The 25,183-nt window shown below is 41.6% G+C and overlaps 1 protein-coding gene across 2 annotated transcripts in view; it reads left to right on the top strand.

Annotated features, from left to right (window-relative positions):
* The window catches only part of DCHS2 (dachsous cadherin-related 2), a 224,657-nt gene extending 210,804 nt beyond the window's left edge, over positions 1–13,853 (top strand). For both annotated transcript variants that reach the window (XM_032779109.1, XM_032779110.1), the window contains 4 exons: positions 1,453–1,583; positions 3,178–3,464; positions 4,905–5,043; positions 10,169–13,853. In XM_032779109.1, coding sequence (XP_032635000.1) covers positions 1,453–1,583; positions 3,178–3,464; positions 4,905–5,043; positions 10,169–12,795 — 3,184 coding nt within the window. In that variant the 3' untranslated portion in view covers positions 12,796–13,853. The remainder of the gene's footprint in view (positions 1–1,452; positions 1,584–3,177; positions 3,465–4,904; positions 5,044–10,168) is intronic.
* The last annotated feature ends 11,330 nt before the right edge of the window (positions 13,854–25,183 follow it).

Genomic DNA, 25,183 nt, shown 5'->3' with positions numbered 1-25,183 from the left:
TTGTTTATATCTCATTTCATCCTTAATAATCTGTGGTTTCTTATTTTTAGTAAAAGGAATCAGAAAAGCAACAGAAACTGTTCTAAAAAATAATTTTATTGTCTAATTTCAAAATGGCCCTATTAGATTTTTTTCCTCAAAATTTGAAAACAGTTGCTTGTTTCAGCTAACTCAGACATTTTCATCCCCCCAAATTTCTAAGCCCTTAAAATAGAGGGTTGTAATAAAAGTGTTGACAGAACCTTAATTTTAATGTCTGAGCTCAGGTGATTTTATGAGATTTTTTTCCACTGAAACCTTAGAAAATTATTATTTTTAGTAAAAAATTTCCATGTGTACGTTATATTCATTCTAGACTAGATAGGCCTTCTGTCTGGAATTATATAGATGGTTACCAACTGAATACAAGTCTGTAATTCAAGTTTTGTGTTCTGTTGGTGTCATAAACAGCAAGAAAATTCAGAGTGCAGCATGTGTGGTTCATGATGGCAGTAGAATCCACAGCTTGAATTACAGCTTTGATGTTCAGTATTGTCATGTGAATATTAGGAAATTCACTATTTATTTGTCACTTTCATCAGAAAGTGCTTGTAAGATGAAGGAAGAGTTTAACTCTTCAGACTCAACAAGGCAGACAGAGAAAGTGCTGCTTGTCATTTAAATATTTATACTATATAAAACATTTGACATTGCTAAGCCCTGCAGTGTATATACCATTGTGTAGCCTGACTGACTTTCTGACCAGATCTTTTTGTTTGTTTGTTTGTTTTTTTCAAGTAGTTATAGAATAATCCATGGAGCTGAATTAGATTCAACCATAAATTACCTTTCTGGGGATACTTTTTTAATCCATCTTTGCTTATAATAAGCAATTTGCTCTTGAGTGTATAGAAGTTAATTCTAAGAAACAATATGAAGAGCAAATTTCTTTTTATGATTTTTTCTTTGGGTAGATTACTGCTTTCTTCGTTACATTGTCTATGAAAATGAAAGTAATGTTAGAATAATCCACAACAGTTCCCTGTCCAGTGTTTAATGAAGACCGGAAGGTAGATGCTTGTTTTATATGCTGATAGTGAACTCTTGGCCTCGTTGAAGTCAATAGGAATTTTTTCATTGTCTTAAATGGGGCCAGAATTTCACCCTGAGTTTTTAGTGTGACTGTCTAGTCAGTCCTACAGCAGTTGTTGCATTGTTTCATTGGGTTCAGTATGTCTTTGTCACCTAGGAGCCCTTGGACTTTGTTCTTTCAACTTGTCAAAAAATAAAATTCCAGTCACTCATTTGTATATTGGAAATTAAAATGTGATTTAGGCAATGGCAAAAAGAAAGGTAAGACATATTAGCTAATCTCATCATTTTTCATTTTTATTTTGTACGTTTGAAATCACTGTTGAATAATTCTATGATTTCTGGCTGCGTGTGACAGCTGTGATTTTCTTTCAATACTAGGTTAGTTGTGCAAGCTGCCGATAGAGGAACCCCTAGCCTTTCTGCTACAAGCATAGTAACAGTACAGGTAGTCGACGTTAATGACAATACCCCAACTATCCAACCACTAGGCAAAGTGGAGATCTCTGAAAGTAAGTGTGACAGTGCAGAAAAGTGTTATTGACTCAAGGGAATGTCAGACCAAGATATTGCCTTTTATTTGGTTTTGTAACAAAATGTTATAGTGGAAGAAATCTCAAAAAATCATGGCAATATTAACAGAAATATTGAAGCAAATATGATCTGTTTTTGTTTTCAAAGGCATGATTCTTAATCTTTGGACATTATATTTAGGACAGTTTGGAGCCAAAATACAGGCAGTGTTAAAAAAAAAAAAATACAGCTGTGGTATACTCTCTGTGGACTCCAGGCTCAAATTCCACAGATGTCTTAAATTTATCTTTTTTTTTTAATAGAAAAAAAAATACTGTTAAAGCCAACACTGTGAAAAAAATCTTTGGAGTTTTATTATTTTGAAGGAAACATTTTCTTTCCATAATATCAGACCTTTCTTTAGAAAAATTCAGCAGCATGGCCTAGTAGACGAGCATGGAGATTTGGAACCTGAACCTCTTGATTCTAATGCCAGCTCAGCATTTGACTTATTGTGTGACCTTGGACCACTTAGGCCAGACTTTTCTAACTTGTATGTATCATGTTGTGCACTTAAATCCAGATTTAAGCACTAAATAAATAAGTAGCCTGATTTTCAAAAATGCTGTGCATCCATAGCTCCTGTTGACAGAGTGTATCATGGTTATATTTTTTCATGTGGGTGAAAGTCAGACCACTTCTATTTAGATGTCTGAGTTTAGCACCAAATTTGAAAATGTTAGCCTTAAACTTTCTAGTCCTCATTTCCCAATCTCATGGAAGAGCCTCTTGAGCCCTCAGGTTCTTGTGTCTTGTACCAACTCTTGCTGAAGATCTCATGTCCACTGACCATTACTTCATCCAGAAGAGCCTGGGAGTTGCATGCCCTGATTCCACAAAGACAAAAGGATACTTATGCCTTACCGAAATATTCTGACAAAAGTTGCATCAGGGCTTATCTACACTTGAAATGCTACAGTGGTGCAGCTGAGTCACTATAGCGCTGAAGTGCAGACACTCACTATAGCAAAAGGAGGGGTTCTCCTATCAGTGTAGTTAATGCACCTCCTCGAGAGGTGGTAACTAGTTCAACAGAAGAATTCTTCCATCCATCTAGTACTGTCTACTCCCAGGGTTAGGTCATCTTAACTATGTCACTCAGAGATGTGGATTTTTCACATCCCTGAGTGACATAGCTGGATCAACTTAAATTTTGAATGTAGACCTGACCTCAGGCTTTCCTCTCAATAAGTCAGTAAGTCAGCAATTCATGGGAAATTCTATGTAGAAGATTATAGACTTTCCTGTTGCCCTGAAGGAGTAGTCTTTGTAGGATACAATAGGGCTGAAGGTCTAAAATAAAATACAAGTTAAAGGTCAGGTTTCTGAGGGATGAAGCAGGGTTACTGTATCTTCTGATATTTGCTTTATATAGCATGTCCAGATCTTGCTCTTATTCTAAGATATACAGCCAAGATATGCCAAAACTACTGTAAAAATATTATGCATGTAAAATCTAAAATTTACAAAATATGCAAGCTCTACCATGTATACTTCAACTAACTAGATTTATTTTGAACATCACTGTTTCAGATGCCCCACCTGGTTTCATAGTGACTCAGGTTTCTGCAAATGATATGGATTTAAGTCCAGCTCTTCGCTACAGCTTTACACAAGATGGTAACCCGGGAATGAAATTTGCTATTAATCAACACACTGGAGTGATCACACTGGTGAAACCATTAGATTTTGAAGAAATTGCTCAGTATCGGTTGTGGATTAGTGTGTCAGATTCTGTGCATCAAACAGAAGCAGAGCTCACCATTCATGTTTTGGATATCAATGACAACCCGCCAGTTTTTACTCAGTATTCATATCAGGTAAGAAGGTGGCAAATAGAGAAACCATATGTATACATGCTCTTGAAAGATGTATATGACCACATAGGAGAGGGAGGATCTCTGTTTATCCATCAAACCACTACATCAGCAGCAGGGGGCAGCACTTTCAGTACACCTCAGTCTGACCTAGAGGGGCTAGTTATGTTTCCAAGCTTATTCATTCTCTAGACTCATTGTTGAGACTGCCCAGAAGAGTGCCAGTTAGTGCAAAAAATTTTATGGTGTAAATATCCATAATAAATTTTATTGAGACCACCACACTCTGTTCATATAGGCCACCAAGCAGCCAGCAACTAGTAATAACTGTTGGTTAATATTGTCTTGTGCTGGATTTGAACAGGGATCTAGAGAGAAAAATCTCTGTGTCCCAGTCACTTAAACCCTCCCTATGCCCCTTTTACTTCTTTGTTTGCAAAATGGTTTAGGCAAGCACTAAGCACTATGCAAGATTTTTAACTGAAGGTAATAAGCATTGTTCAATCAACTACATTATTATAAACCAACTGAGTTTCTGGCCCAAAGATTGTCATTTTTGATGTGTTGCTTGGACAGTAAGATTACATGGCTCCCTTGCACTCAAAGTATTTCTCATTACCTGTTAATTGCACTGAAATTTTTACCCCTTGTATTCTCAGGTTTTCATGTTTATTCTGTATATGGATTTACCTGCATTTAATCCATGTATTAATGTAATTTTAACTAGATGTTTAACATCTGAAGTTATGAGAGAGAGAGCTGCTTTATCATATAAACATTAGAAGTTTGATTGAAAAGGTTTTGATCATAAAAATAGTGCATCTGGGCTTCAAATAATGGAAATACATGAAAGGGGAAAATGCTTACTTATTTTCCAAGATTCTGTGAAGAAAGTAAGCTGTTCGCAAAAACTAAATTATAACAATGATCTATTGATTATTAAGTGCTGTGACACTTGGATTTTAGACCATATAACAATCTTTTAAGGAACCAGGACAATATATAGTCAACTGAATAATTCAAAATAGGCCTCAGAACTCTATTCCATCTACTAAAAACAAGATATCCATGGAAGCTCGGGGGGGAACTAAATTGCAATATTGTGAGAAGCCTTGTTTCCATTAGTGTTTTGTTGCAGTGAGAGACATTTTATACTCTCTAACTCACTGAACTACTTTGGAAGAAATAATGGTCAGAATGAAATCTCAAATGGATAGTTTTATGAAAAATATATAGTTCACTCTGAATCTTGGACTCGTTGCCAGCATTGTTTTAGTATCTCAGCCCTGTTAAGTTTTTTAAGCTTAAGGAAATCGGCAGGTGACACCTTTCACAAAGCTCGGAACTGTATTTTCTGTAATCAAATCAATGAAAATGTAACTTGCTATGTCCAAGACCTTTTATGTTACTCTTATCAAACATTTCATTTTGGTTACACTTCAGGTGACCGTGCCTGAGCTCACTCCTGTAGGTACTTCTGTCCTGACCGTCTCTGCTGTAGACAGAGATTCAGAGCATAATGGAATTATTTCCTACAAAATTTTGTCGTTTTATGAGGGATTTTCAATTGATCACAAAAATGGTGAGTTTATTACACAATTTATTATGAAGTAAGGGCATATAGTATAGACTGAAAATTCATATTACAAATCTAAATGTTGTTTTTGGTGATCACAGAGTTCTGGATGCCTTTGGTGCCTGCAGCCCTCTGTTTATCCACAAGTAAAGGGCAGCTGAAGGAGTCACAGTGCACGCTTCTTTAGTGTACCTCTGCCATGGCAGAGGGGAAATAAGGTGACTGACTGACTGCTTATGAGAGCTGAGAAACTGATAGCACCTGAGAGTATAACACTCGATTTATCCACATACGTACTGTGAACCTCAGCCAGAAAGTGATGGAAGTAGTGCTGCTGAAAGCTAATGAACTAATAGCACTAAAGACCGAAGTCCTTTGCTTATCCTCAGGCTAGGTATAAAGCTACTAATCACAGCATCCTGTAGACTCTATTCCTCTACCATGAGTTAAAATGAAAGCTACCATAACTCTTGCATTAAGTTTCAGCTGATTTGGTGTTCATGCTTAATCAGAATCTTCTAAGTGCCATTGTACTACTTATATTTACAGTGAGGCTTGTGTGCAGTGTTTGTGCTCAAGTCTAATGTTTCTGAAGACTGGAACAGCTAATACTATGCATGACTTGTGTTATGTAGTAATTATAAATGGAATTTATAACTAAGATTTTTAACATGAGAAAGGCCTCTCTGAAGAATATCATTCTCTTCAGAAACTAGAATCTAAATCTGCTAATGTCTGTTGAGTGTATTTGTTTATACAGAAAAATTGTTGCCACTATTTGTTGTAAATGGATTTTGGAGATAGTCGTTAGAGCTGACTGTATACTGCAAAAATAGCATGGGGCCACTTATTCAATTTGAGTGCATTCAAATCACTTACTTTACTTGCTGCCCTTCAAGTGGCTCTGCATATTCCCACTCGGTACTGGAGTGCATTGCCATAGAACCTTCTTCTAGCAGTATCAGCTAGAGTGCTCTCATGTGCCCCTGCCCCTCTCCTCAGTCTCACCAAGGGTAAAGCTATATAAGGCTAGAGCACCCACACTGCCTTAGTTCCTTCCAACTGCCTGCCTGGAGGGATGTGTTAAAGTCTCCTGTTTCCTCAGGGTCAGAGGCCTCTTTCTTCTAAAGATATTTAGTGTTAGCTTATGTTAGTAGTTAGTTAGTCAGAATTCTCTTCCCAGTTCCAGAGTATGGCTGCATTGAAGATGCAGTAGAAACTGGGTATTAAGAGTTTTACTTCCCCAGGGCTCCTGTGACACTCTGGCCTCTGCTGGCAAAGCATTGGTGTGTGCTGTGACCATCAAGAAGTAGGCTTTGCTTCATTCCTCCTCTCTATCGCTAGACACTAGACTTAAGCTGGAGGATCTCCCTTTAGAAAGGGAGGTCTTTTGAGTGAATAGACAAATTACTGGAAAAACTAAAGGACATGAGATTGACAGCACTCTTCCTGGGTTTGATTCCCTCTGCTAGGAGGAGGTCTTCTATTCCTTTCTAGTACCAGAGGGAGTCCTGTCCCCAGTCTTCATTGTCAGACATCTCATCGAGTAAAAGATGCCCACAATACCAGAATCCTTCAGTTTTCCAGAGTCAGCAACGAAAGAGGCCTTTCTAATCCATGTCCAAATCTAAACAACCTCCTTTCTTGTCAGTATCTTTGTTGCGAAACAGCAAGATTCAGTTTTGACAAGACTATCAAGAGTCAGGAGCTAGTTATTCAAATCCAATCTACCCCTTTTTTTGGAGATGACTAGCCCACCTTATCAGTGCATGGAGGTAGATTACATCAGATCTGTAAAAGCAGCAAAGAGTCGTGTGGCACATTATAGACTAACAGACGTATTGGAGCGTGAGCTTTCGTGGGTGAATACGAAAAGCTCATGCTCCAGTACGTCTGTTAGTCTATAAGGTGCCACAGGACTCTCTCCTGCTTTTACAGATCCAGACTAACACAGCTACCCCTCTGATACTTTATATCAGATCTGTGGGTCTATATAAAGGGACTATGCCATATAATTCAAACAATTTCCCACCCCCAATTCCCTTACCCTTTCCACTACAGGGACCCCATTCACAAGGCTATTCTGCTTGCAAAAGTAGAAAAATTGCTTCTGATAGGACAGTGTCCAAGTACCCGAGGGATCAGGGCTTTTATTCCTGTTACTTTATGGTGCAGAAGAATAACGGCAGGTTTTGTCCAAAACTAGATGTAAGGGACTTGAACAAATATGTTCGAAAGTCTCATTTCTGTATGCTGACTTTGGCCTTCATAATCCCCTTTGCTATCTGTCCTGGATTGGTTTATGACTCTTGATCCAAAGGACACATTTTCATATATTGATTCATCACACTCATTGCAAGTACCTTCTTTTCTTGGCAGCAGGACACTATTTCCAGTGTCTGTGGAGAAGCTTCCATTTAGCTTCTCCACAGTGCCCAGAGTTTTTATAAAGCACCTCTCTGTGGAAGCAGCTCATCTAAGAAATCAGGGTAGTTTTGTTTACCTCTGTTTGGGTGACTGGCTACTGAAGGCTGCTGTGTGTGAGGGCCTATTAAGGTATATTGTCTTTACAATTAACCTCTTCTCAGACTGAGGCTCTAAATCTCCCAGAGTCAGTTCTCTGCCCTCCTTTTACAGGTTGTGTACTGGACTCTGTGGTGGGAGAGCCTTTCTACTAAAGGGCACATTTCTCAAACTAAACCAGTATCTATTGAAAATTCAGCAATGTCCTACTCAAAGAATAAAGGTCTTCCTAGGTCTGATGGGCTTTATGGATCTACTACTTGCAGTTAAGCAGTCTGTAACCTAGCCTCCTGGCTAGGGCATACAGCACACACAGTCGAGGGGCTTGCAGCCTTTGGGTGGGGCAAGCCGCAAACAAGTCATAGGCCTTCCAGCCTACGGGAAGTAGGTCACCACTTGAGTGCTGGGGTTGGCGACAGGGAAGTAGGGGGATCCAGGCCCACCCTAATCCACCAGATCCCAGTCCAGGGCCCTAACAGTGGCAGGGGATCCCGCCACTAGGGTAGCAGGGTTCCTGCCAAAACATGCTGACTCATGTGGCAACAGCACAATCTAACTAATGTCTGGTTCGCCTGGGTTACCTCCTACTACAGTCCATTGGTGTGGTGCCGTAGTCGGCAGGTCCTCAGTCTCCTTGGGATAGGTGACAGACGGCATTCCCAGCAGCTCCTCTCCACTCCACCTGCAGGGCACTGCACAGCTCAGGGTCTGGTCCGGAGTCCTGCAGTGGGCTAGAGACATCTGCCTCCTTTGCTGACTCCAGCCCAACTGAGCTAAAGGGCCTACTTCTTATACTTCCTCTCCCAACCCTCTGCTTCTGGTGTGGTGGATGGGGCTGGCTTGGCTCCACCCACCAGGGAGAATATAGTGGTCCCTGCATCTCAGGGTCAAAGGGAGGTCCCTCTGCCTCACTACACACTGTAATAGAGGCTCAAATTAAATGTATAGGTATGTAAATAAAAGAAGTAGTAAGAAGGACCAAAGAAACTGCCACGATGGCTAAACAACAGAGTTAAGAGGTTGCTTAGCACTGGGGTGGACAAACTACGACCCACGGGCTGGATCTGGCCCCTCAGGGCTTTGGATCTGGCCCCCGGTGCCATCAGCACCACCCATCTGCAGCCCCCAGCCAGGGGGGCAGAGGGCTCAATGTGTTGCCCTTGCCTCCAGGCATCGTCCCCCACAGCTCCCATTGGCCGGGGATGGGGAACCGCGGCCAATGAGAGCTTTGGGGGAGGTACCTGGAGGCGCGGCAAGGACAGTGCATGCAGAGCCCTCCACCCTTCCTCCCCCAGGGCCACAGTGCTTCCAGGAGCGGCACGGGGTCGGGGACAGAGTAGGCGTGCAGGGAGCCTGCCCTGGCCCTGGTGCGTGCTGCTGCCACCCTGGAGCCACTTGAGGTAAGCAATACCGGGTCAAAGCCCAAACCTCTCCTATACCCCCCAACTCCGAGTCCTAAGCCACCTGCCTGCACCTTGCACCCCTCCTGCATCCCAAACCCCTGTCCTGAGCTCCGTGTTGCACCCTGCACCCCTGTGCACCCCAACTCCCTGCTCTGAGCCCCCTGCCTCACCCTGCACCCTCCTGCACCCCAATCTCCTGCCCTGAGCCCCTTCATACACCCTACACCCCCCTATGCCCCAATCCTTTGCCCTGAGCCCCTTCCTGAACACTGCATCCCCTCCCACACCCGCATTCCCTCCCGCACCCCAAACCTCTGCCCCTGCCCTGCATACAATTTCCCCACCCAGGTGTGATCCTCACACCTGTGCCATTCTTTTTAGGTGACAAACCTGAGGAGCTGTCCCAGATTGAGGTGTTGATAGAGGTGGTTTTGGAACAAATTGATAAATTAAACAGTATTAAGTCACCAGGTCCCAATGATGTTCACCCAAGAGTTCTGAAGGAACTCAGATATGAAATTGCAGAACAATTAACTGTGGTATGTAACCTATCACTTAAACTAGATGTACCAGATGACTGGAGAATAGCTAATGTGATGCCAATTTTGATAAAAAGACCCAGAAATGATCCGGGAAATTACAGGCCGGTAAACCTAACCTCGGAACCAGGCATGTTGATTGAAACTATAGTAAAGAAAAAATTATAAGAAACATAAACAAACACGATTTGTTGGGGAAGAGTCAATGGCTTTTGTAAATGGAAGTCATATCTCACCAATCTATTAGAATTCTTTTACATAATTTCACTACAGTCCTTGATTATATCAGTAGGCCTTTTGTTTGGATTAATTCAGCCTGTCTGTCTCCCTTTTGTACTTTTACCAATCAGCATTTATTGTTAAAAGTGCATTGTAACTTTTTTTTTTTAAACTTTCACTGACCTCTCACGATTGAGCTCACAATTAGGGTACATTTGTATGCCCAGTTACACAGCAGTGCTTGACTTTGCAACCTTAACAATATTCTTTTATCTTTATATATAATCTATATCTTTATCTGTATAAAAGCTTCACATACCCACACACATCCTAACTTTATATCAGATTGATTTTCAAACCTGGCTATCTCTAGTTAAGCTCCTAAATCCATATACCTAGCTTACCTAACTTATATTTTTTGATTGATTTTTGGTTTTGTTTTTTCAGGGTCAGTATTCACTGCCAAACCAGTGCCACACCTGGGCAAGAGTTCAGTTATTCAGCTTCTTATAGAAGCCAAAGACAATGGAGACCCTGCTTTGACTGCTGTTACTTCTGTGGAGATACAGATACAGGATGTAAATAACTATGCACCTCAGTTCACAACAGCACTATACAATGTGAGTGTGAGTGAAGATGCCTCAGTCGGAAGGACTATCCTCACATTTTCAGCCATTGACTATGATTGGATACACAAAAATACATACATTGAATACTCTATTATCAGCAGCAACACTAATAATCTATTCCATGTGGAAACAAGTGTCATTGAATCAACACCACCTTACAAGCTGGTTGGCAACCTTGTTTTGAGTAGTCCTCTGGATAGGGAAACTGCTTCCTCTCACCATGTGATCATTCTTGCGTCTGACCGTGGAACACCTCCCCTTAATTCCAGTGCTACTGTATTGATAACTGTACTAGATGTCAATGATAACCCACCAGTATTTAGCAATCTGGAGTATCGCATTCATGTCAGAGAAAATATCCCAATAGGTAGTCATATCACTATGGTTTCAGCAAATGACTGTGATGCAGGAGCCAATGCAGAGATCACTTACACTATAATCTCTGGAAATGACAAGGGGCATTTTCAATTAGACGGGAAAACTGGCTCTGTGGATTTGATCAGAACTCTGGATTATGAGGAAACGATTAAATTCACTTTGACTATTCAAGCCTCTGATGGAGGGGTCAATGTAAGAAATGTGGCTTTTTCTGTTGTTTTTGTCAGTATCCTGGATGACAATGATTATGCTCCACTGTTTTTGTTTCCCAGCCTGAACTGTGTTATCCATGAAAATCTTCCTGCCTTTTCTTTTGTGTGCACAGTTTATGCACTAGATTTTGATACAGGTCCCTATGGACACCTTACTTACTCAATCCAGTCATCATGTTTGTCTGATCATGGATTTCCTCAAGATCATGACATGTTTTTCATAGATCCTTTGACAGGAGAAATGCAAACAAAGCAAATACTTGATTATGAAAGTCAGAATAAGTACTGTTTTATAGCCCAGGCAAAAGACAAAGGTGACTCAATAGCCACATTAACAGTTCAGGTAGATGTTGAAGGGACAGATGAATTTGATCCTGTTTTTACTGAAGATCAATATTTTTTTGATCTCCCTGAGAAAAATGAAGCAGGTCAACTGGTTGGCAAAGTGGCAGCATCTGATAATGATGCTGGATTGGATGGAGTTATTCACTACTCCCTGCTAAAACCTTCTCAGTTCTTTTCTGTAAATCAGAGTAATGGAAATATCTGCTTGACTAGAACTCTTCACAGAAAGAAGAGCAGTACCAAAAGGAAAGATGACACTCTTGAATTGTTAGTAAGAGCTCACAGCCCCAAACTGGACTCTAAATCCACTACATGCACTGTTCTGGTAAATATTTCCAACTCTCCTGAGAATTATTCTATAGCATCTGCAAACATCTTGTCTATTAGTCTTACTGTCTCTTTTGTAGTGTTCCTGCTGCTTGCCATCAGCCTTATTGCACTTATTCTGAGATACAAACGAAAAGACATCATAAATTCCTGTATGAAAAGAGAAACATCATTTTCATCAGCTGATTTGAGCTTGACCAATGAAGATAATATTCCTAAGGACTGCCAGAAACTCCAGAGCACTGAGAGTAGTACACTTCCCATGGGCTCCATAGCAGAGTGGTTGAGTTTGGTAGGCATCAGAGAAAAGGAAGATATTGGTAACCCCAGCAGGCACTCAGATTCTAGTGGTCATGGCTCAGCAGAAGGGGACACTGCAGAAGATGAGGAAATCAAAAGGATCAATGAGCATCCATGCAGAAAGGGGTTGGGTTCAGCTTTAAGTGGGCGAGGCTCATGCGTGCCAGACTCAGGAATTCCAAGAGACTCTGACCAGTTATCCTGTCAGTCTGGAGAAACTGATGTGTTAGCTGACACTCAAAATGCGGAGAGTCTCCACATCTTCAAAGATGGAGGAGGAGAAGGCTATGACCCAAACTGTGCCCATAACAAAATGCTGTCCCAAACTCTTCAAAAAATTGGGAAAAAAGAGAGACACATAATAACAGACATCACAAGAGAATACATATTTATCTCTGATGGCCAGGATTCCCGGTATGGATCACTTGCAACCCTTGTAGCCTCTGATGAGGATCTTAGAGGAAGTTACAGCTGGGATTACTTGCTTACGTGGGAACCCAGATTTCAGCCTCTTGCCTCCGTGTTTAATGATATTGCGAAACTGAAAGATGAAAGCTTACAAATTCATAGCTTTCCTAAGGAGAAGAAATCTTTTATTTTCCCTCCTCCCTTGATAACATCAGTAGCTCAACCTGGCATAAGGACAGTGCCACCACATATGCCAACTATAATACCTGGGCAGGCATTTAAAAAATACCCTCGTTCTCCCCTTATCCATAATCTTAGATACACTTCACCAGCCATGACTCCCAGTTTTTCTCCTTCTCTGTCTCTACTTACCTTGCAGACTCCTACAGCTTCTCCAGTGATGTCAGATGCAGGACTGACAGGAACATACCAAATTGGCCAAAATCATGCAACAGAGGAAGACGTTCAGGTGTAGGTGATTAACCACTGGTAAAATGTTAAAGGAAAATTTGGCTTAAAACATACTTGTTCGTTGTTTAATGAGTAAAACCACATGTCAGAGCTATATCATCAGTATTTTATTTTTTATGGTTTACAAAAGATAAGATAATTTAGTCAAACTTTCTCACTATCATGTTCTTTGCATAATATGCTCTAAACTTGTGAGGGTTGCCTTTTAATTACCTTTTTTCTATCTACTAAAAACCCTGGTATCTAATGTAAATCACATACCCAGGTGTCTGACAGCTGACTTACCCAAATGACAGACTATATTGTTTATCGTTAAGGATTTCAAATAACTCTTTGTTGTGATTAATGGTTTATCACTGAGGATTTCAGTTTAAAATGCTGACTATTAGTGAGAGTTACCTTTAATACCTCTCTGCGTTCCTTAAGCTATTTTTGTGGCAGCTGGAAAGTTGGCTACCTGCAGATTTCTTTGTAGGGAAATCCACTTGGCATGTGGCTGAGGTAGCATCTCCAGTCTCAGGATCAGGGCAGTGTGAAGGTTGTATAAAGCTATCTGTGACTCCCCCACTCATTACTGGGACTATGCTGAGTACATCTCAGCTGGAGCAGAAAATCTGGCCCTCTACATAATATATATCATACATATAACAGCTTGTGTGTATATGTACACACATACATGCATATGCTGTTTCTGTGTGTGTATGTATTGTATCGAATCAATAAAACACACATACTTATGCTTCTACCATAATTTTAACTCAGAACTGGCACTTGGGGAACAGGACAGGGTGAAATACAAGAAATATGCCTTACAGAGGGTAAAGGTGGCTACCCTTTTGGAATCAGTATATTATATGTGTAATGGCTTCTGAGCAGCTTTGCCCATTATCACATGTTTGGATCCTTTCTGGATATAAACTGACATTGTTCCTAAGAGTATGCAGGCAACAACCGTTTCCAAGACAAGAAATAGAAAGAAAAGAATCAGAAATGGAGTCAGCCAGAAGCCTGTGCCAGGAAGGGGAAAGCAAAGGAAAGCAGTCATTCTCAATTAATATATGAACAGGGAATTATAAGCTTATGGGCATAGGGCCATGTCTGAGAATACTTTTGGGGTCGTTAAATTGGCCACCTCAGGGTTACATAAGCTTCTTTGGACCTTTTTCCAGAGAAGGCAGAGTGTATTTTTTTCCATTTTGTCTTGTTACAGGATGCATGTCTGTTTTTTGAAATTTCAAAGTTAATTTATGAACTTTCACACTAAACAGCTTTGGGTTCTTCTGGATACTGTAGTTACTTTTTAGCACCCAAATGGGCAATATTAATTTATGAACTGTGTATTGGTGGGAAATGTATCTACATAAAAATAACCAAAATGTAATATCATGCTAATAACATGTATAATTATGTAGCTAAAATATAATATTTTTAAAAAATAATTTTATATACTTTTTTACTACTAACGGTTAAAAATGATCTACATAACATACCTCCATCTGTTAAAGTTCTGATGTCTGCTAACCTGTTAGGTTTTGATTTGTACTACATGTTAATAGATTGAAATATACCCATTGTGGTGTGCGGTTATGTACAGCTACAGTTTCAAGAGGTGTGAATGGCACACAGTGCTAAATTATCTATCTGTCCAACTCCAAATTAAGGTTTTCAGTATCAGTACTCGTGATCAAGTGAGAGTTTGGTGCTCCGAAGAGGAGCAGTGAATCTTTTTATTAACATTATGATAGCAGGGATCATCTTTATCCATAGATGATCAGTGGAAGAATAAATATTTTGCACAGCATTATTGTGTTTGATTTTTCATGAAGTAAAAACTAGGGGCATTGTTGTTGAACACAATACTGCAGCATGCAGGAGACCATTTTTTTCCACTAATATCACTTGTTACAGCTCGAATATCATCATCTTTACAAATGTCCAAAACATATCGTGTCCACCCAGAAAAGGTAATAGTAGAGCTCTATAATAGATACTAGCAATTCAGTAATTAACAATCAATGTGCACTGCTACACTAGTTAGCTATGTTAGCTGAGAGATCAAGTGGAATGCACACAGAAAATTAACTATGTTAATCCAGGATAAGTTTAAAATTCTAAAGTACATCTGTTTCCTGTAACCATTCAAATCGGGCTATGAAGATTCTCTGTTAGGTATAGTGTAGAGGTAGTGCCCGCAGAAACAGGTAGACAAGTTAGACATGTGGAACGTAGAAAATAAGTCCTGAATCGAGAAGGAGCCCCAATACAATTGAGGCAGATCATATAAAAATTCCCCTCTCACCCCTATGGGTGGTATGTGTCTTTCCCCAACCTCGGGTCCTCTACCAGAGGCCTGGGAGTTTGAGGGTTCTGCGCAGTATCTTAGCTGTTCCTAGCACTGCACTCTTCTGGACAGAGAGCTCTGATGTATAAAAATGTTACTCTAGGCGAATCGTGAAGCCACTACACCAGCTATAGGATCAACAGCCCGATGCATCCAACCACCACTGGGACCACTTTGCCTTTCACGTCACATCCTAGTATCCTCTCTTTCAGCACCTGGTACTTCTCCACTTCTCATATTCCTTCTTCCTGATGTGCGTCACTTGCACTGCTGTATCTACACCCGCTGTCTTTGTTCCTTGACTGTACCGAGTCTGAGTTTGATTGCATACCTGCTAGTCCTCTGACCTCTCTGAAGTCCCACAGAATTCTTAGCCCTGCAAAGTATTCTTCCACAACCTTCTGTTAATTCCCATCTGACTTGGGAGATCTAGCCCTATACGCTGTTGAGATTTCCTAACACTCATGCCAGCCACTTGTTGTTCTCGCTCAGTGTCATTCTGTTCCTGCCTGCATCTTACACCTGCCGCATGTGTTGCGACTTCTCTGAGGCCTCCTCTGCTCATCTGCACCTTGGTCCCTCTAGGTTAGACCCCTCTTCAAGATCTTGTTGTTGCTCAGTGCCTGGTCCTGTGCTTTCTATATACAGTGCCTCAGTTCTGTCTTTTATTAGTAGTCCAGCGCTTTCCAGCCACTGGGAGATTTTCCAATGTCAGCCACCTCAGCTATCTGTCGATGGTACATCCCATGCAGGGTCTTGTCTTGCCATGGCACTTCTTCTGCTTGGTCTTCCTCCCATGTCTGCTGCTGCCTCAGGCAGAAGGCCTAGATTACAAAAAAAGGACTTAGAAACATAACTGCCCACTCTGGGCACCTGAATCTCAGAATCAGGCTCCACTGGGATTCACAAAAGCCCCACTCAGTGATCTCAGAACCCTGCAGGTGCCCAAATATTTGCAGTAAAAGTTCCCTACCTGCCTATGTGTCTGCCTCTGAGCACGAGTTCCCTGACCCATAGGCAGGTAGGGAACTCGTGCCCAGCCGCCTTAGCCTCAGAGCAATGCACAAACTGGGAAAAGAAAAGCCTTTTTCCACTAAGCTGCCTGCAGGGCCCGATCCAGTAAGCCTGCTTAGACTTCGCCTTCTGCATCAGGCCCTATAAGCAAGTTTCCACAAGATGGCTGGTGTGGTGGTGGTGGAGGAAAGTAGAGTGAGGAGCAGGAGCAGTTCCCTTGGTAATCATTAACCCAGTGGGTAAGCTACTCAGGTGGAATATGGGAGACCCCTGGTTCAAGTTCCTTCTCCTCCTGAGGGAGGGGGTCTCTCACCTCACAGAGTGCTCAAACCCCTGTGTTAGGAGATATTCTTATGTGGGGCTCCGTCAGTCTCTCTCACTGAAGCTGCTTCACTATGGAATTTTTTTTTTTAAAGTAAGTGTAGGATGGGTTGTAGCTGAGAATCTCAGGCAGTTGGAGGTGCTTCCCAGCAGCACAGACTTCAGCACCTGTCTGGGAATCCAATTCTAAAGCACCTATCTCTCCCCTTGTAAAGCTAGCTGAGACACCTACCTCAGGCTTTGTGAATCCCTTTGATTTTCTGGACACCTACAAGTGAAGTGAGGTGATGTTGAGCATCACCACATCTAAGTTTCCTTGTGAATCTAGCCCAAAATGTTCCACTGATTTGATTGTGAATCTCTACAGATTCCCACATGTCATGTCTAAGTGCTACACCCAAAGGATTATTTCTACTCTTCCTCTTTATGCTGGAAAACTCAGGAATTGTTCTTCTCATTGCTGCATATGTAGTTAAAAATGCGGTGCATGGTTCCATTCAATCAAAATTATTTGGCAGCCTAGAAAATGATCAGGCCGCATATTCTTAACTTCATATCTGATGAATCTGGAATGGATACAGTACAACCCGCATCTAATACAGATGATACCCCAAAACAGACAGATTCTGTTATATGAATTTATACTGACAATATGTATATGACAAATAAGTCTGAACATTGAGTGTTAAGTCTTAACATGAATGTGGGATGAACAGTGTGGTTCATCCCACATTCATCTCCAAGGAAACCACATGGATATCAGTTATTGCTATTAGGGTGCTAATTACAAAGTTGCCTTGAGCAGGTTTAATTTGCTCCTTTTAAAATGATTCTCATGGAGGAGTTTCCATGGAAAGTTTGGGCCTGACCATAGCATCTTGTTTTGGAAGTCCATGCCCAGTTTTCCCACAGTCCACCTGAAAAGTGAGCAAAACATTTGCTCTTTCTTGTGCCTTTCCTTGCATCTTCAAGAACTGCTTATTTTTTTTAATCCCTCTTTGAAAGGATTGGATATGACTTGCATCCTGTTTCTCAAATGCATGCTGTATTCCAGCTGAGCTAACTAGCCCATGATATTTTGTTTTGTATTAAAGTTCTCCAGTAAAATTCTTCTCTGGCTATAGATTTACTAATTCTGTATCAGAAAATAACACTAACGCCGTGTATTGCTGTCTCATGTGTGGCTGACCCTAAAAATGTGAATATGCAAGGCAAGTGTCTGCAATAAATCATGTGTCAGCTCTTTTAACCTTACTCTTTTTTCTTAAGGAAACAATATAATTTGTACAATTTATCATGAGTTTAATATTAACTTGCCTGAAACAGCCTGTTACTTTGCAGATCTGCATACCAATTTTAGCACTTTAGAGGAGGCACAGAACTTAGTAGTAGAAAATCATATTAAGCTCAAACTGCATAAACTATAAAATAAAAGATAGTTGTCTCTTGTGGAATGTTGGGTGCCTGCCATTCTGTATTTGCTTGTTGGCAGCCTTGAAAACACTGGTGTAAATCAGTACCAAATGGATATCAAAATTCCATATATGAGCAGTAATCATTGAATTGGCATTCGAGCAAATTCCTATTGAAAAAAAACCCTCATATCTTTAGGGAATCCATCATTTAGGAGTTATAAAAATATACTAAAAAGCACCATAAAACACTGGCTACCTACATGCTTACATATTTAGTCTGTAATTTATCTTCAGTTGAAGACAGCCATTGTTTCTAAGATATTTTTATCTAATTTCAGATAAAAATGTATCCTTGTTGCTAAAAATATACCCCACGTTTAGTATGCCGCTAATTCCTAGCTGAAGTTTATAATTTACATTTTATTTCCACCTATTCTTTTTTTTCTTTGATGTGTTTACTGTCCTGGACTGTATCAGCATTTGTAAGTCTTTACACTCACTGTTAATACGTATACACACGTGTGAATACTATACTTTAAAAGATTATAAGCCAAATACTACAGTCTTTATTCAATCAAAAGTCTCATTAAATCATGAGACACAGGATCAGACTTTTGACAGGTGTGCAAATATAGTTTTACATTACTTATTGCCTACCACTTTACTAGCAGAAAAACACTATCATGTAGGAAAAGATAGATCCAAAGTTCCAGAGAAAATTTTAAATACACTGGCTTCACATATTCAAGATGGATAGTGAGACCACTCTGATTAGACAGCCAGGTCTCTTTAGAGTATCCCCAAATATACTGGGTACAGTTCTTTGCAAAGACAACTTCTTCATATGCAGGACTGGAATGATGTCTGTATATTGGGGGAGTTGGCATTGTTTTGGTAAATGAGGAAGAATGTTGTGGCTGTCCAAGATGCTCTGGGGAGCAGAGGGGAATTAATGGCACAATTGGTGAAAGCTGGAGGTCTGTGGTTTTATTTTTTGGCTTGTATAACAAGTGAAATTAGTTTCGTGGTCACCTCCCTAATCCTTAGTGACCTATTTAACAAAACCTGAATGTTGGGCGAACATAGGAACGGCCATATGGGTCAGACCAAGGGTCCATGCAGCCCAGTATCCTGTCTGCTGACAGTGACCAATGCCAGGTGCCCCAGAGGAAGTGAATCTAACAGGCAATGATCAAGTGATCTCTCTCCTGCCATCCTTGTCCTCCCACTGACAAACAGAGGCTAGGGACACAATTTCTTACCCATCCTGGCTAATAGCCATTAATGGACAACCTCCAGGAACTTATCTAGTTCTCTTTTAAACAATGTTATAGTCCTAGCCTTCACAACCCCCTCAGGCAAGGAGTTCCACAGGTTGACTGTGCACTATGTGAAGAACAACTTCCTTTTATTTGTTTTAAACCTGCTGCCCATTAATTTCATTTGGTGGCCCCCAGTTCTTGTATTATGGGAACAAATAACTAACTTTCCCTTATTCACTTTCTCCACGCCACTCATGATTTTATATACATCTATCATATCCCCTTAGTTCCTCTTTTCCAAGGCTGAAAAGTCCAAGCCTCTTAATTCTCTCTATATGGAACCCTCCAAAACCCCCTAATCATTTTTAATGCCCTTCTCCTGAACCTTTTACTAATGCCGTATCATATTTATGTAAGATGAACCACATCTGTACCAGATTCAAGAATGTGGGCATACATGATTGACTTTTACTAAGCAATAAAGATATTTCTCCATCTATTCCTATTCTTTTCTCTTATGATCTAACATCCTGTGTGCTTATTTGGACATCCCTCGCACTGCCATGGACATCTTCAGAGAATACCATGTGATGACTGCATGTCTACTTTTCTGATTAGTTGTAGCTAAAATAGCCCTCTGATATATTTGTATATAGTGGGGTATTTTTTCCACATGTGCATACTTATGGCATTTATCCACATTAAATTTCATTTGCATTTTTTAGCCCAATCACTTATTTTGAATCTTTTGAAGTTCTTCACAAGTCTGCTTTGTTATTTAACTATCTTTTGAGCAGTTTATGAAACATCTTGCAAACTTCACCTATTCCTGTTTACCCCATTTCTCAGAATTTTTTATGAATAAGTTAAATAAATTTGTCCTAGGACGACCCTTTGGAGGAACACCACTAGTTACCTCTCCTTCTAAAATTTACCATTTATTCACTTCTTGTTTCCCTGTCTTTTAACCATTTCTCTAATCATGAAAGGTCTTTCCTCTAATAAATCCCATGACACTGAATTTACATAAGAGCCTTTGGTGGAAATCAATCTGGAAATCTAAGTACACTATGTCCACAGTTTTTGTTGGAACCCCTTTCAAAGAACTCTAAGATAAGTAAGCATGCATTTCCCTTTACAGAACCATTGTTGACTTTTGTCCAACAATTTTATGGTCTTCTTGTGTCTGACAAATTTATTCTTTACTATTGTTTCAACTAATTTGCCTTACTGACATTAAACTTACCATCTGTAAATTGCCAGATCACCTCTAAGAGCCTTTTAATATTGGCATTACTTAGCTATCTTCCAGATCATTGGTAGAGAAGCTGATTTTAAAGACAGGTTACAAACCCTAGTTAAATAGTTCCGCATATTCACATTTGAGTTCTTTCAGAACTCTCTGGGTGGAAAAAAAAATTGCCATCTTTCCCGGTAGTTTTACTGTAAGGTTTATCAGTTAATTCCAAATCTCCTCATGATGCACTCAACTATGACAATTCCTTCAAGATTTTGTCACCTTACAAAGGATGGCTCAGGTTTGGAATCTCCCTAAATCCTCAGCCATGAAGACTGAAGCACAGAATTAATTTAGTTTCTCCACAATGACTTTATCGTCTTTAAGTGCTCCTTTTGTATCCCGATCGTCCAGGGGCCCCACTGGTTGTTTAGCAGGCTTCCTGCTGCTGATGTACTTAAAAAACATTTTGTTTTTACCTTTGGAGTTCTTGGCTAGCTGTTCTTCAAACTCCTTTTTGGTTCGTCTTATTACATTTGTGCACTTAATTTGGCAGCGTTTATGCTGCTTTCTATTTACCTCACTAGGATGTGACTTCCACTTGTTAAAAGATGCCTTTTTATCTCTCACTGCTTCTTTTAGCTAGTTGTTAAGCCACAGTGGTTCTTTTTTAGTTGCTGTGTTTTTTTAATTTGGGGTGTACATTACCCTATTACTCTATTATGGTGTCTTTGAAAAGTGTCCATGCAGCTTGCAGGGATTTCACTCTAGTCACTGTACATTTTAATTTCTGTTTTAACTAACCCCCTCATTTTTGCATAGTTCCCCTTTCTGAAATTAAATGCTACACTGTTGGGCTGTTGAGGTGTTCTTCCCACCACAGGAATGTTAAATGTTGTTATATTATGGTCACTATTTCTCCTCCCCTTCCCCCCTTCCCTCCCTACATGACCTGTTCTGTCCTTCCAATATATTTTGTATCCCGGAATGATTGTGTCCCATTGATTGTCCTCATGCCACCAGGTTTCTGTGATGGCAGTTATATCAATATCTTCCTTTTAACATGAGGCACTCTAGTTCACACGTCTTATTATTTAGACTTCTAGCATTTATGTACAAGCACTTTAAAAACTTGTCACTGTTTATTTGTCTGCCCTTTTCTGATGTGTCAGATTCTTTTTTATGTGCATGTTTCTCATCTGATCTGACCCACACATTATCCTCTTCCTTCCTCTCCTCCTGATGGAAAGCTAGAGAATCTCTATCAATAGACTCTTCTCTAAGAGAAGTCTCTGTCCAATTCACATGCTCCTCTGCAGCAATCGGCTTTCCCCCATCTCTTAGTTTAAAAACTGCTCTGCAACCTTTTTAATGTTAAGTGCCAGCAGTCTGGATCCACTTTGGCTTAGGTGGAGCCCATCCTTCTTGTATAAGCTCCCCCTTCCCAAAAGTTTCCCCAGTTCCTAATAAATCTAAACCCCTCCACCCTACACCATCGTCTCATCCTCGCATTGAGACTCTGCCTGCCTACCTGGCCCTGCACATGGAACTGGAAACATTTCTGAGAATGCCACCATAGAGGTTCTGGATTTCAGTCTCTTTCCTAGCAGCCTAAGTTTGGCCTCCAGGTCGTCTCTCCTGCCCTTTCCTATGTCATTAGTACCTACATGTACCACGACCACTGGCTCCTCTCCAGCACTACACATAAGTCTATCTAGATGCCTCAAGAGATCCACAACCTTCACACCAGACAGGAAAGTCACCATACGGTTCTCCCGGTCATCACAAACCCAGCTATCTATGTTTCTAATGATCGACTCTCCCATTACTAAAACCTGCGTTTTCCTAATGACTGGAGTTCCCTCCCCTGGAGAGGTAACTTCAGTGCAAGAGGATAACCCAACAACATCTGGAAGGGGAGTCCCAACTATGGGAAGGTTTCCCTCTGCTCATTAGATGCTCTACTTCCCTGGGACTTTCATCCTCCTTAACAACACTGGGGCTGTCTGACTGGAGGTGGGACAAATCTACAGTGTCCCAGAAAGCCTCATCAACATACTGCTCTGCCTCCCTTAGCTCCTCCAGTTCCACCACCCTGGCCTCCAAAGCCCAAATGCGGTATCTGAGGGCCAGGAGCTCCTTGCACCAAATGCACACATACGCCACCCACCCACAGGGCAGGTAATCATACATGCTACACTGAGCGCAATAAACAGGATAGCCCCCACTCTGCTTCTGGGCTTCTGCCTGTATTCTCTCCTACAGCTACCTAGGTTAATGAAAGGGTTTTTGTTTAAATCAAGAAGTTTTTATTATAGTTTAGTTTAAAGGTTTTAAAAAATGGCAATTGTACCTCGCCCCCTTCCAAACTCCCTCTTGAAATTCCCTGTTAGCAGCCCCTGTTCGCAAATCTCCCTGGTCACTGCTTTATAAAGCCCTGGCCTCCCTGATAGCCTCACCTCCTGACTAAGGCGCAGCCAATGAAGAGGATTCTAGATTTCAAACCTTGTTTAGAAGCTCACAGCTTCCAGCTGCTAACCACAGCACATGGTCCTTCAAACAGACAGACAGACACAAAGAAGCTCAGCACACAGCAAGTCACCCACAAACACACACTACAGACAGCTCTTATCTCAAGAGTCCTGTGTGACCTGATTCTCCGTTTATGAGCAGGAGAAGCCTAGGACTGGAATAATAAAAGTGTTGTAAAGCCAGGCTGAGATGCTCTTGTGGAGCTTCCTGAGATAATTGCTGGTGCCAAATTTGGTTAGATATTCACTTTTTCCTGCACGCAGGCTGATATTTTCAAGGCTGGCTAGGAATTTGGATACACAAAATGAACTGGAATCTGTCATCCAGATCCCTTAGGTGGCTTTGAAAATCCCACCCTAAATTCTAAATTTTAAAGATGCATTGAAAAATAGAGATATCCAGGAAGGATGCATTGTAGAGAGGAAAATCTTAGTTTCATGTTTTGTTCCTCTAATAAAACCTTTTAACTAGGTTAGTCTCACACTTTACATTGTTATTGGATACTGTGGTGGGCCTGGCACCACAGTTCCCCTTTGTGGCAGGGGGAGGATGGGTGTCAGCACCTCGCCACTCTCCAGTCTTTTTGTTTGCCTTCTATGGGGAGGGATCCGCCCACAACGCACCAATCGTCAATACAGCTCTAACGCCGTTTGTCTCTAGAGTTCCCCTAGGTCATTTTCTACCATGAATACTTGATCATCTGCAGCGAGGAGTCCTCCGGTCTATTCCTCTCTTGTGATGTCCTCCGGAGGGGTTTAAGGTAGTGCCTCAGCTTGGCTGGCTCCCAGATCCTAGCTCGCAGGCCCTCCCTCTACAGAAGCTAGCAGCGTGTGTCCTCCTCCTCCAGCGATCAGCCCAGATTGAGCTGATCTGCAGGCTTTTGTATCTGTTCTCCAGTTGGAGCATGCCCAACAGAGCTTCCGGGGTGTTGTTTCCTCTCCTAGGAAGGAAAAGTTAACCCCTGCTGTACCAGTGCGAGGCCGCTCTGCCCCATCACACACCCTCCCTCTTAAGACAGCCGCTTGGGCCGGCTGACCCTTGACCGTTTCCTCCCCCTCCTCTTCCCCGACTCAGGAAAAGAAGTCTGCATTCCCATGAGTCTTTCCTGGCCAGTGTAACATGCGGAAGGAGTAGGATTGGAGGGACAAGTACCAACGCATGATCCGTGTGTTTGCATCCTTCATCCTGTTAACTCACCCGAGGGGTGTGTGATCTGTTACGAAAGAGAAGGGGTTCCCTAATAGATAGTACCTCAGTGCCTTGACTGCCCATTTCACTGCCAGGTCCCCCTGCTCTATGGTGGAATACCAGGTTTCTCGGGGGAACAGTTTGCAGCTTGGGTAGAACACGAGGTGTTCTTCTCTCCCCACCTCTTGTAACAGTACAGCCCCCAACCCCACCTCTGAGGATAAAGGGCCTTGTGAAGTTGGTCTGGATCATTCTTGGCTTCCGTGTCAATCGTTCCTGCAGGGCACAAAAGGCCCTCTTGCAGTCTTCTGACCACTGGACCTTCTGTGACTGGGAGCTTCACATCAAATCTGTCGGGGGCGGCAAGCATGGCAAAGTTAGGCATGAACCGACGGTAGTATCCAGCCAGCCCTAAGAACCGTCGTACTTGCCTTTTGGTCGGGGGAGTGGGATAGTTCTTCAAGGCTTCCACCTTGTCTACCAAAGGGCGGAGTTTCCCTCGACCCACTGTATAGCCCAGGTAGGTCACTTCTCTTTGGCCCATGTGACATTTGGCTGGGTTTGCGGTGAGACCTGCTTTGCCCAGTGCTCATAGCATCTCAGCGAGGTGCTGGAGATTTTCTTCCCAGTTGGTACTGTAAACAACAATGTTGTCAATGTATGCTGCAGCATACGCGTTGTGGGGGTTCAGCACTTGATTCATGAGCCACTAGAAGGTAGCCACATGCAACCCAAAAGGCATCATTGTAAACTGGTAGAGGCTGAATGGTGTTGGGAATGCTGTCTTTTCCCAGGAGGCCAATGTCAAAGAGATCTGCCACTATCCCTTGGTCAGGTCTAGGGTGGAGATGAATTCCACCTTACCTAGTCGCTCCAGCAGTTCGTCCACCTGGGGCATGGTAGGCATCGAAATGAGAGGTCACGTTCTCCTTGCAGAAGTCGATACAGAACGTGACCGTTCCATCTGGCTTGGGAACTAGTACGATGGGGCTCCACCCCGAGTCCACCAAGGCCCAGGTAGACATCTCGTCTATTTTCACTATCTTCCACAGCTCCCATGTCTGGGTACAGTGACCAGCAGC

This window comes from Chelonoidis abingdonii, chromosome 5, assembly GCF_003597395.2.
Source record: "Chelonoidis abingdonii isolate Lonesome George chromosome 5, CheloAbing_2.0, whole genome shotgun sequence".
Taxonomy (NCBI): domain Eukaryota; kingdom Metazoa; phylum Chordata; order Testudines; family Testudinidae; genus Chelonoidis; species Chelonoidis abingdonii.
This window is presented reverse-complemented; position numbering and strand designations above follow the sequence as displayed.